This window comes from Perca fluviatilis, chromosome 10, assembly GCF_010015445.1.
Source record: "Perca fluviatilis chromosome 10, GENO_Pfluv_1.0, whole genome shotgun sequence".
Classification (NCBI taxonomy): Eukaryota; Metazoa; Chordata; class Actinopteri; order Perciformes; family Percidae; genus Perca; species Perca fluviatilis.
The window spans coordinates 25180664-25193820 of NC_053121.1; the positions used below are offsets into that span (position 1 = coordinate 25180664).

The 13157-nt window shown below is 38.4% G+C and overlaps 2 protein-coding genes across 2 annotated transcripts; one reads left to right on the forward strand and one right to left on the reverse strand.

The window, feature by feature from the left end:
* The first annotated feature begins 324 nt into the window (after positions 1–324).
* Positions 325–5816, forward strand: clic2 (chloride intracellular channel 2). The gene is made up of 6 exons (XM_039814042.1): positions 325–665; positions 2281–2390; positions 2916–3041; positions 3158–3258; positions 3693–3874; positions 5290–5816. The coding sequence occupies exons 1-6, from the start codon at positions 612–614 to the stop codon at positions 5449–5451; spliced, it is 735 nt and encodes a 244-aa protein (XP_039669976.1). The 5' UTR covers positions 325–611; the 3' UTR covers positions 5452–5816.
* A 109-nt stretch (positions 5817–5925) lies between these two features.
* Positions 5926–8786, reverse strand: urp1 (urotensin-related peptide 1). The gene is made up of 5 exons (XM_039814043.1): positions 8519–8786; positions 8001–8129; positions 7872–7912; positions 7307–7412; positions 5926–6173 (listed from the first exon to the last, which is right to left on the reverse strand). The coding sequence occupies exons 1-5, from the start codon at positions 8619–8621 to the stop codon at positions 6142–6144; spliced, it is 411 nt and encodes a 136-aa protein (XP_039669977.1). The 5' UTR covers positions 8622–8786; the 3' UTR covers positions 5926–6141.
* Between the last annotated feature and the right edge of the window lie 4371 nt (positions 8787–13157).

The window sequence follows — 13157 nt, forward strand, 5'->3', positions numbered from 1 at the left end:
AAACAGTTTGTTCAGGTATTTCTTACATTCCTGTGTTGACAAAAGAACTTTCTGCCTCAAAATTAGATTAGGTGTCTCTTCTGTTTGCCTGAACAGTGAGTGCTTTGTGTCAAGTACAGTCTTCAAAAGTGCTCCTAATCTATTATTCCCTCCATATCTGTAACTGTGTTGGAATGTGAGTGGCCCAAATGAATTGTCTGAATTTGTGTCTTTTGAGTCACATGCTGTTATCAGTTCCTGTGTATTGCAATGAGCAGAGGAAACTATTTTAAGCTGGCTTTGGGTATATAAGAGGGAGTACCCCGCCCATTTCTCTGGATCCTCCCTCTCCCCTGACTTGTGAAGTAAGTTCAGAGCGATAGCCTCCAAGGAGCCCTCAGACAAAACCTAACCAGCCAGGAGGTGTTACACTTTCTCCTGACAACCACGACCGCAGAGACACTTGAAACCAGAGCAGCACTTGTTCAAGGGCTCTGTTATCTGATTTCTTTCTCTCCAGCTCTGTGGGTGGATTTCTGGGGTGCAAAGAACTTCAGGAGAAACTTTGACTGGAGCAAGGATTAAAAATAAAGGAAAGTGAATTAAACTTATTTAACTTTTGTTGGGACAACATGGCACTTCGGCAGAACTCTGACAAGGAGCCAAGCATTGAGTTGTTCATTAAGGTGAGTAATTTCTTTTCAATTTCACTAATTATTAAGTCAATTACACCTGAATTCATTGTCAAAAGAACATAGGATTCATTTCTACTATGTGTCCTAGTTTACCTGTTTTATATCCTCTCTTTTAGAGGAAAAGATAAAGGATTTGCTGCTCACTTATCAGCATGGTAAAAGGGCAGAGATCTACAGTGTGTTAATGTATAAACAATCAGAGGACAACTCCATCTACAGATACCGTGTGCCACAGATGCTGAAGTGTTTGTATCCCTGCTGAGGGTCACAGCACATTTTTTATCAGGACAGTCCACCTTATCATCACACACCCAGACAGAGCTGAGAACATGCAGGGTGACTGGCCCCCAGCCTGAACCAGGCACACCCACTTTACTCACGCACACATTCAGATGTAAAGTCCTCTATATCAACATGCTATATGAACAAATATTCATTTTTCTCATTTCTCACCTCATGTTGTTGCCTAATAGCCAACCATTATCATACAGGATCTCTTCATTCTCCACAAATGTGATTTTGTTGATGCCATCTGTGCAGAGACAGTGTTCCTTCTGATATATTAAACAGAGACTTTCCTCTCCCATAAGTTGTTTGTTCAAGCAGCAAGCACGAGTGTAAGGAGGAGGCAGGTTAGGGTGGTAGATTTGTCAAACAAACTTGAAAATGAAAGTTAACAGTTTTTTTTTTTTTACTTTACAGAACAAACGGGTCTACGTCACGTTCTGCGTCATGTGCGTAACCGGAAGTGAAGTAAACTAACAAATGTACATGATTTTAACCCAAACTACGATATTTTTCTAAACGTAACTGAATAGTTTTTGTGCCTAAATGTAACCAAACTGTGACCATTTCACAACGTTAACGACATGTTTAAAACCGCGATTGTTACGTTCTCTGGTTTAAATATGAGGATGGAAAACGACCCTGTGTGGGTACGAAGCTATAGAGCCAGCAGATTCTTAGCTTAGCATAAAGACTGGAAACAAGGGGAAACACCTAGCCTGGCTCTGTGCAAAGATAAGAAAAAAAACAACTGCCGACCGCCACCTCGAAAACTCACTAATTAATACGTTATATCTCTTTTGTTTCATCCGTACCACAGAGTAAGTGAAAACCCAACATTTGTGGTTTTATGTTGAGTAATGTGCAGATTTATTTCTTGGTCGGGCACAGATAAGATAAGATAATATTTTCTTACCGTTGAACATAGCCAGGCTAGCTGTTCCCCCCGCTTTTAGGCTTTATGCTAAACTAAGCTAACAGGCTGTTAGCTCTACTCAAATTTACCGTACAGTCGTGACCGTGGTGTCAAACTTCTCATTTAACTTCCAGCAAGAAAGCAAATAATTTCCCAAAATGTCAAACTATTCCCTTTGACATCGAGAGGGAGGAGATCAAATGTTAGTTATTTAATCTGTTGTTTTCCACTCCAACACAATGCCTGCTTTCCCTTCCATGAGGAAACTGTCCAGACTCGCCTTTCACTTCCAAAATCGCTTGTTTATGGGCAGACGAGAAAAGAGTTATTGTGATTGCTTCACTGGCAAAACATTTGTGGCTCATGTGGTCAAAAAAGCTGAACATTACTTTTTGTGTTTTTCAGGCTGGACATGATGGTGAGAACGTGGGGAACTGTCCGTTCTGTCAGCGGCTCTTCATGGTTTTGTGGCTGAAAGGAGTCAAGTTTACAGTGACCACGGTCGACATGAGGAAGTAAGCACCCCTCCACACTTCCTGAGCATCTGGTAATGGGTACTTTCACATAGAAGTCTATTAAGCAAGCAAGAGAAATTAAGAGCAATCCAAACCATTTCTCACTTATGAATAAGTGTGTTGCTCGCTCTGTTTGACCGAGGTTAGAGGGAGGGGCCCGTAAAGCCAAAGTGTACAAAGAGCTCTCTGTCGCTGTCAAACAAATCCCTTCTTTAATTGAGGCTTTATTGTGTTAATTTCTCAGGGTCATTACCGGTGAGTAAATAAGATCAGGAAACTTTGAAAGGATGCCAATAATTGAATGATTCAGAGCACACACACACACACACACACGCACACAGGCCTTTTAAACAGCTGACCACTCCCAGTGCTGTGTTTTTTTAACTAAACCAACAGCCAATGTTAAAATCATTAATCCACAGAGCCACATTTGGTTCTGACAGCCTCGATAACCAACAGGCTTTAAGTTTTGACGTGCTTGATAACAGTCCTTCCCCTCCATCTTTCTACATCCTCTTTCTCCAGGAAGCCAGCTGAGCTCAAAGACCTGGCCCCTGGGACCAACCCTCCTTTCCTCCTCTACAACGGCACCCTCAAAACAGACTTCATCAAAATCGAGGAGTTTCTTGAACAAACATTGGCCCCTCCCAGGTATTGTTGCGCTTAATCATTACACAAATATTAATAAGGTCTGATTTTTGATGATGGCTTATTCTCAATAAACAAGTTTACTCCCAGGCTTCTCCTTTCTTCTCTCATTCCTGCAGGTATCCTCATCTCAGCCCGCTAAACAAAGAGTCCTTTGACGTGGGTGCTGACATTTTTGCAAAGTTCTCTGCTTTCATCAAGAACAGTCCCAATAACGCCTGTAAGTTGGATGCTGTTGTAATGAATTTAACATGTAACAGCTCATAAGGTTTCCTCACTTATTCTCACCTATATGGATGTGAGATGTAATGCTTCAGAAGCTGATTTTTACTTATATTCAGTTTGATGGGATTCACCCATAGCAATCCATTGTATTTTATAAACTCATCATAACTTGTGTATACAATACGTTAATCTACAAAGTAACAAGTAACAACAGATGTTAAATAAATGTAGTGGAGTAAATGTATAAAGTTGCATCTAATGGAAGCCCTCACGTAACGTAGCTCAAAAGTAGCCTACCTTAAAATTGAAAATACTTGGGTAAATGTAGGCCTACTTACTGTATATTTAGATTTTACCTTACAGTTTACCTGTAGGTATTTACACCACACAAAAACAACACAACCTATCTCTGTGTTTTTGACCCACCAGTCCACGAGAAAAACCTGCTGCGGGAGTTCAAGCGCTTGGACAACTACCTGATCTCGCCTCTCCCCGAGGAGATCGACCACAACTCCAGAGAAACCATCACCATCTCCAAGAGGAAGTTTCTGGACGGGGACCGCCTCACTTTGGCTGACTGCAACCTGCTGCCCAAACTGCACGTTATCAGGGTGAGACAGAGCATCAGTTGTGTTTTCATTTTGGGGTAATATCTGGTATAGTGTAGGTTTTGTTTTAGTTTCCTGGCTGTTTAGGTGTCTTACTTGACTTACTCAAGTTTGTTTGTTGCATTTCATGCTACTTTAAACTTTTATTTCACTACATTTCAGAGGGAAATATTGTCCTTTTTATTCCACTACTAATTTATTTGACCACTATATGGTTACATGTTATTTTCATGTTCAGATTTTACATTAAAACATATGATACGTTTATATTAAACCAGTGGGTTTCAACTGTTTTGGCTTGTGACTCCTTAAAAAAAAAAAAAAACAGCATCTGGGCAACTTGTAACATTTCAGATGTCTATGAGTTGTTAAATAGTTCCACCACAGAGGGATTTTCCCTCTAATCTGCTGAGATAGTTTCATTTAAATAACTGTTCAAGGCCCAAAGGGGTTAAATTCTCCAATATTTCACCAAAGAAAAGCAAGAAATTAGAGAAAGTCAAAATAATAAATAGAAAAGTGTGTATCAGAACTTTGTTTTCTCTTTATTTATCTCTCATTTATCATCTCACGACCCCTCAGATGTATCTTGTGTCCATTTGAAGGGGCCCTATCCCCTAGGTTGGAAACAACTAGACTAAACTACAGAACTGTGTATAAAGTGGTTAAAACTAGCTTTAAAGTGGTTAAAACTAGCTCCACCTCCACCAGCTTCAACAGTAAAATGTTGCTTACACATCAGCATTAAGAACATGATAACAACCACTGTAGGCTACTCTGTACTTTTCAGACTTCAGTGTCAAGCATTATCATATCACAGAGACACGTTGTCCCTAAAGTTTGAATAGTACAGGGAACAGAAATGCTTTGTACGTTTCACATATTCAGCCTCATACATGAGTCACTCTGGGTCCAGGGGTTACATGAAAAAAATGTCATGTCATTTATAATAATACATCAGTTACAAGGGCCAATTTTCTGCATAATGAATACTTTTACTTTCTATACTTTATGTTCATTTTGCTGATAATACTTACATACTTTTATTTTCAGTAGTATTTTTACAGTTTACTTGAGTATTTCATTGTCGAATACTACTTTATACGTTTACTCCACTGCGTTGAAAAAATAAATGTTGTATTTTTTTTTTTTATCCACTACATTTATATGACAGTTATAGACTTCACATATTAGGATTTTAGAAACCTACAATTATCATAAAATATTATACACTGTTGGAAAGAACATTAAACAGTATAGCATAGAGTATTTTCACATTGTTGTATTTGTACTTTTACTTAAGTGTCTCAGTGTTTAGTCCCTCGCGGCAGCACTTTGTTGGACTGCTTACAGCCGTAACAGTACTTCTGTCACCTATGCACCTAGTGTAATTGTAATCTTCCTTCCCATTTATTTAGGTTGCTGCCAAGAAGTACTGCGACTTTGACATCCCTGCAGAGTTCACAGGCGTGTGGACATACCTTCAAAACGCCTACGAGAGAGAGGAGTTCAAACAGACGTGTCCGGCTGATGTTGAAATCGAGAAGACTTACTTCAATGTAGTCAACAAGAGGAAATAAAACCTTTGATGCTCTGTCCCGTTTTTGTTTTACTTAGTGTAAGCGTCCACTTGGAGATGGTGATCTGTAGAGGGCGCTACAACCTACAAGAGTAAACTGTGGCCATGAATCAGACACTATTCCACCTTAAAAACCTTCACCTGTTGTTGGAGTAAGACTTTGGGACATGCTGAAGCAAAATGTTTTATTGGTTGTATGTATTGACTGTGTATTCATAGTCACTCAGACAGATGGTATCTTTATGCCACGTTGAAAAGGCCACATGTGCAATTGATGTTTCTGTTTATAGTGTAAATAGATATTTTCCATGCTGATGATTCAATTCTCTCACTATCGTACTAATAAAAACGATTATCAAACTCAAATTTCATAATCTTGATTGTTGTGTGCTGACTAGTGAAATAACGCTCCCTTCTTTAAATATTATAATTTTATTTACCTTAATATATCACAATCAAAAGCAGGTCACATAAATGGCATTTCTGATATTCAAGTTTATTTTCAGACACAAAAACAAAACAATTTAAAGCTCCAAAAATATAGTTTCTGTTGATCCAGTATAGAAGGTGAATATAGGCTACTGATTGGTGCAAAATGAAAATGAAAATAAAAATGATGATGGACAGTGGTGAAGGCGTTGCCACCCAGGCCGTGCCGAAGTCACACCAAACGCCCTGCAGCAGCTGGGCTCTAGTTGGTGACACAGTATTTCCAGAAACATGCTGTCGGGGCGTCAGAGAGTTCAAGCGTTGAAGTCAAATTTCATATAATCCACATTCTTCATTCCAAACACTTTAACATATTTCACTTATTTATTTTAATATTTAACAAATATTGTCAAGCTGTTTCTCCATATTGCCATTTTACTACTGGTCATTTATGTATAGCCTCAGAGACCTAGACGCCAATTGAAATGTGTGGCTCGATGGTGTTTTAAGCCCCCAACGTCTCCTTCCAGGCACCGCTGCCTAGAAGGCACTAGGATTAGGCAATGGTTAGGGTTAGGGTTAGGTGCCTTGAAGTCAACGCTCACAGCGTTGCCTTGAAGGAGACATTGGGGGCTTAAAACACCGATAAACAAGAATGTGCACTCGAAGCAAAAGAAGAGTTTTCCTCCACCACTCATGTTAAAAAAATAGGCACTGATTTTATTATTTTCAACTTTATTTTTTTGTTATTATTATTATTCAGTGGGTTTAACTTTCAATGTTATGCATTCTATGTATTTAACTTTCATCTTATTTTTGCTATCATCAAGTGTGTTTTATTTTCCATCTTATATAGTCCTTTAAAGACAATTTGTAATTTTTGGGCTTTATAAATAAAATATACTGCAACTGACTATATGCTGTGGCGCTCTATTATTAGTACTAAGTACATAATTACATTATTATTACTTATTTACTCATAAAAAGCATTTTAGTGTACTACATTAAATCTTTATAAATGTTTAATGCTAAATTGGAGGCTTAAAGTAAAGTGTTATCCTATATTTTTAAAGTCAGTATTTGTTTTACTAAAGAAGTAAACTTCACTACATCTGAAATCACATTTAGTGCATCTGTCATGAGCACTTAAAATAAAGTACCGCTTACTTTCACTTTAGTGGGGTTAGTACTAGTACTTACTATTACTAGTATCTAGTAAAATGTAATAGTTTCAGAGTGGACTTGAGCAGAATGTTGTGGTGCTGTTTAGGTGTAAGTGATCTGTGCTACGTTAAACGGCACTAGCCTTAGTTAAACATCCTTCTTATTATATCATAGCATTATAATAACCTCAGCTCAGACAACATGTCCGTGTTTAAAGAGCAGGTGTGGTGTGTGCTTGATAGAAAAGAACAAGAGTCACTTACCTCTTTTGTTTGTTTTTGGCAAGTTCTGTTCTGATCTAAGAAAACCCTGAGAGCGAAGCTTGTCAGCCGCTGCCAGCTTCAAGACGACTTCTCTGAGGTCCTCGACCTCAAAACAAGAAAGACATAACATTATGCGGATGAAATGTTGTACATTCATTTGTGGTACACTACAGCCAGAGCTTTAACTGAAAACATAACCCTCATTTTAACTGGCATTTTCATTAAATTGATTTTAGAATTGATCTTAGGGCAATACTTATAAAGCACTCTGTGGTCTGATTCCAGCATACATTTGTGAGCTTTTGTGCCCATATCTACACTCAATTTCAGAATTCCCCGCCCCCTCCCCATAGACCTAAAACTAAAGGAGAAGCATTTAACTTCCCTGTTGCAATTAATCTCACTCTGTGACTTCCTTTAAATCTACCCATATCTAAACTTACTAAAATCTAATTTTGCATTACTTGGTCTTTCTGTGCCATTTCACTTTTAACTTATTTGAATTGCTATACAGTATCTAGTGCTATATTATTACTTTCTTACAGGTAGAGGACGTGTACCTTACCATGTTAGTAAATTTATCTTGTTGTGCTGAATCTTTAGCCCCTAAAAAACATAAAGGTAGAAGGTCAAAAAATCATTATGTTGACCATATGTGACTGATTTATCTGCACGATATTAGTATTATTTTTACCTTTATTCCAGGACTCTCTCCCTCCATTGTGCTGCATCAATAGAGGATACAGGTTATTCACCTCTCTCTGCTCCCCCTCAGCAGTGTTGGGTCCATCCTCCACTTCTGACACTAATTTCTGAAGGAAATCTGTTGAGATAAAACAACATGCTCTCATCATCCTGTCATTGGGACAATTATATTCCTGAGTTTAACAGAATAACTTATAAAATGTACTTTGGGATTTATTTTAATCACATCTTTAAGAGCAAAAATGAAAAAGATATTTAAATATTTTAGTAAAGTTAAGCTAGAAATGTATTGATCTCGAGGTTTGGTTTAGTTTATGTATGTTTTTGAATACACTTTTACGTCATTAAGGTGTATACCAACTTAGCTAATTTCTCACACAAATGCAGTAAAACAGAAAAGCCGAGTAAACAGTGTTGCTGAAAACAAAAGGTCAAGTTTAAAAAGCCAAATTGAACTAAAGCTGTCCAACTTTTTCCGTAAAATTAAAGAAAACAAGAGAGTCCTACCTGCTTGTGGCTCCAGGTTGGTATCAGGGTACAGAGGTAGAGCATGTGTCCGTCTTGCAGAACAAATCACAGCTACGAGGTAAAACAGAGCTACAGAAAGCATGGTGCCTCTCTCTTTGGATGGACAGATCTGGACGATAACTCTGCTCGGCAAAGAACTTCACTTATATATCTTCAGTGGTCATCCATCACAACCTGATCAATACATTATCATCACACCCAGTCTCCTTCTTAATGGTTTTGACGCGATGGATCAGGCGTCATGGACACAATTTAGGGGACCCTGTCAATTGAGCCGGAGCCTATCTCTGCTTGTACAGAGAGGCCTAACAAATGTTTACTCTGCAACAGTAATCAGCGGCTGTCCAGCAGAGCTCAGATGGTTTATGTCTGACACCATTTCTGTGTGATGGGCTGTTCAAACGTATCATTGCTCATGTCTCAGGTACACAGCTGACGGAAATATGTCACTGCAGGTGTCTACGTCATTTTGTGTTGGATGACTAACCTTTCTGAAGCATTGCATTATGCCTGATGTCTGATGAAGCAAATAGGTATCTTTGTGGTAAATATGTTTCACATTTTGTTAGTCAGGAGCACAAACACATATGCTTTGTTCTTGTGCCATGCTTTAATTGTTTGTGTAGCATAATAACATAATAACGGCTGCTTTAAAAGCTTATTTCTACTATTGCCGTGCATGTTCAAAACATTCCTGTTTGGAATGGGCCGATTGCTTGGTCTCCTGCATTGCTGCTTGCAGCTTTCTCTAGAACCATTGTACTCTGAAATAACTTACAGAAGGCCCCCAATGCACTTAATATGCAACTGTAGGCCTATACTACTGACTTACTGTGTACTTGCACTTCAGAGGAAAACATACATTTACCTGTCAGAGAACGTTGCAGATTCAGATTCTACTCACAATATATATATATATCACAATTCAAATATGATGCATTAAACTATCCAGCATTATATTGGGGTTGAAAATCTCCACCTCGAAATACATTATGCTGAGTGATAATGCCTCCCTTTTACTTTAACTAAACATTTGAAAGCAGAACTTGTACTGTGTAGTCATAGGCGGTCTTATATAGCATAAGTAAAGGGATAGAGAATGGTTTTTTTTGTAATTTGTTTTTTCTAAAACTCAACATGTAACACATGTTGCAGGTTCAATCAGTCGTCGTTCGGTTGCAGCTCATGTAGAGGTTCAACGTGTCCGCTTTTTTTGTGTAGCAGTCACACAATGTATAGAAAGCCAAACAGTTCAAATACACGTGATTGTGGTAGCATGCAGAATAGCTGCAAACAAATGTTTGCAACAAAACAACGTGTTAGAGAGCCCCAACCTATTACACATGTTGCAGCGTGGCTCAGTCAGCTCAAAATTCAGCGTGTCCACTATTTCATCATGTACCCATGTAGGGTATACAGCAATGGGTTTTTGGCGGATGATCAGTTTTTGGCAAGACACCACATTCAGCAAGTCCCCGCCCCCGCTGAAGTACTGCGCATGTGTGGGCACACACGCACAGAGATATTCCGATTTATAGATAGATATATGTGTTTTAATTTCCACAAGTTGATTCAAGCATATGCAGATGCCTATTTATATTTTCTGGAGGTTTTATTGTACACTGCTGCTTTCAATGTATAAGTTACACACTTTGTACATAGGCCCAGCTAAATCCAAAATACTGGCACAGAGTAAAATGATTAAAAGGTTTATTTGTCAAGGCTGTGCTATTTATTGATCATCTTTCTTCCTCTGTACTGATAATTACGTACTTACCAATTTTGTTTCTATTAGTTCTGCTTGCTTTTTCTCTTATGTTGGCTATTTCTATACTTCTGTAAGAGTCCGAACACTGTGCATTATTGACCAGGGGGGTTGGGTTAGGGGGAAGATGTTGGAGGGATGGCTAACGGGATAATAAGTAAAGAAAAGGTTCAAATGTGAACCTTACATTGTGCTGTACACATATTCCATTTTGCATTTATCTTTAAAAAAAAGGCTGTACTAAAAGACTAGTGTAGAGAAAGAAGAGTAGAGTGTAAAGAATAAAGATTAGATAAAGGGTTTAAGAGGCCGAGTTGTGCTTTGAGCTAAATGCTAACGCATCTAGTTTAGCGTGTTAGAATGCTATGTTGGCTAATTAGCAAATTACAGTTTAGGCTAATGAGAATGTCATTAGCTTTGCAGATATTTGTTCATAGTATTGGACAATTTAAAATGTTGACCTGATGATGGAGCTAGATGAAAAGTTAAGGGTTATGATAGTTATTACAAGATATCCCTACATATCTGAAACAAATCACTTGGCAAGCCATCTAATAGGCAGCTTTGATAGCAGATTACTGTGACGAGAGTCCTTTGGGAGAAAATTACAGTGTTTAATTAATTCATCACTTTTGTTTTTTTACAAATGCTTAAAACTCAAGAGTAATTGTTTCTAAAAAAATATAAAAGATCAAAACAAAGTTAAGAGTTTTAGGCTGCTGAAGGAGGCAGCAGGGCTGCAGGGCTTTTTGTCAAACTGAAAGGTCACTAATGCTCCTCAGATGAGAGTTCGGGGTATCAGGTGATTTATAAGGTTGTCTCTACGACAATGAAAACAACATTTGATGCATTTGGCTGCACAGCAGTCAATAAGGTAAAAGCACAGCAAAGTTGGTGTGTAAGGTCAAGCAGTGACTTTAAATCAGCCACATTGACATTATTACATTTGGAAAAAGGAACAAACAAACAATAACTTACTATCACTGTGAATTACATACAGGATGTATGTTGATGTGTTAATCATGCTCACGGGAAATGTAAAATTAAGGTAATAAACTGTGAAAAGAAAAGTAAACGTAGATAAGTATTATCAACAAAATGTACTTAAAGTATACAAAGTAAAAGTCATTGTTGTGCTGGACTTGGCCCCTGGCTGTGACTAACATATCGTCCCATTATTAAATTGATGAATTAAAAAATGATGCAACAATGTACTTTATATGTCCTACAGTCCACACGGTCACAAGATAAATCTGAACACATTAATGTAAAATTTTAAACTACCAGTTAATCTGCATCATGTAAAGCTCGTACTCACCACTGCGAGTCACTGAGAGGCTACTCTCGGGTAGAATGGCCTGCTCTGACTCATAGGCTCTGTCACTGGTATAACTTTATTTATAAGGCAATTTTACAACTGTGACTTTACATATATGTTTATACTTATTATGCATAGGCTATAGTTTATTTATTAATTTCCTGTTTACATCTGTATACTACGGAGCCCCCCTGGTCCTACTTTGTCAAAAAAATTAATTATGACTATCTCGTGGCCTCAAGATACTATCTCGTGGCCTCAAGATGCTATCTCGTGGCCTCAAGATGCTATGGCTGAGACACAAGGAGGAAAGAGGAGCGGATAGAGAGCGAAAAAGAAACGTTGGGGATGCTACAGGAGTGCAGGACGGAGCACAGATAGACAGGCAGGACAGCGGAGCCGGAGGACAGCTGTGGATGTTTGGCGGATCGGCGCGCTGGCGTTGTGCGAGTGCGATTTGGGCAAAAAATAGAAAATCTGATTTCAACCAGTCTATAGAGAAAGGGACTACAGTCTTTACCCTTTTCTGTTTGAGGGAGGGGGGAAGAGGGCCAGCAGCACGCATCATCCACTCTGCTTTTCCCGTTCGGGGCACTCGCACAACGCCAACGCGCCGATCCGCCAAACATCCACAGCTGTCCGTTTCTTTTTCGCTCTCTATCCGCTCCTCTTTCCTCCTTGTGTCTCAGCCATTCATTATCAAAATGCGCTCCCGGTGTGTTGGAGCGCGTTCCGTGTTCTCTCCTGATGAGATCTGCCTCAGGTGCGCTGGGAGGAGTCTTCAGTTCTGTGCCAGGCAAACCAAAACACCACACTATATACAAAATAAAACACCCGAAACACCACACTATATACAACATAAGACAACTCTGGCTGCCTGGTTCCACTTTGTGACATATATACATGTAAAAGTATAAATATAGGCTACAAAATATGAAGAAGAATTATCTCGTGGCCACGAGATACTATCTCGTGGCCACGAGATCGTATCTTGAGGCCTCAAGATACTATCTTGTACTATATATTTTTTTTTTTGACAAAGTGGGACCAGGGGGGGCCCATAGTATACATATTTATTACTACTAATGTATTGCATATACAATTTCTGTTAACAATGAGTTTATTAATCGCAATTACTGTCTACTTACTTTATTATATATTTTTATTATATTGAATTTCTCATTTTGTTGTGTAATCTGATCTTCCTTTTCATCCTTCTTCCTTCTTTCTTATACATAGCCTATATTATTATTATTATTATTATTATTATCATTATTATTATTATTATTATTATTGGAGGAAGCCTAAGAGCTAAGAATGGCATCAACAACAACCCTGTATTTGTTGTGCACATGATAAATAAAGACCTTGATTATTAAATGATCTTATGAATAAATGAAGTGAAATATTAGCCTGACAAGCCAGACCCACATCAAAAACGTTTTTCCGAGTGAAAACGTCACCATTCACATAACGTCCTGTGGGAATCAGAGGTGGGAAACTCGGGCTGGATTTTGATAACCGAGTTCCCCAGT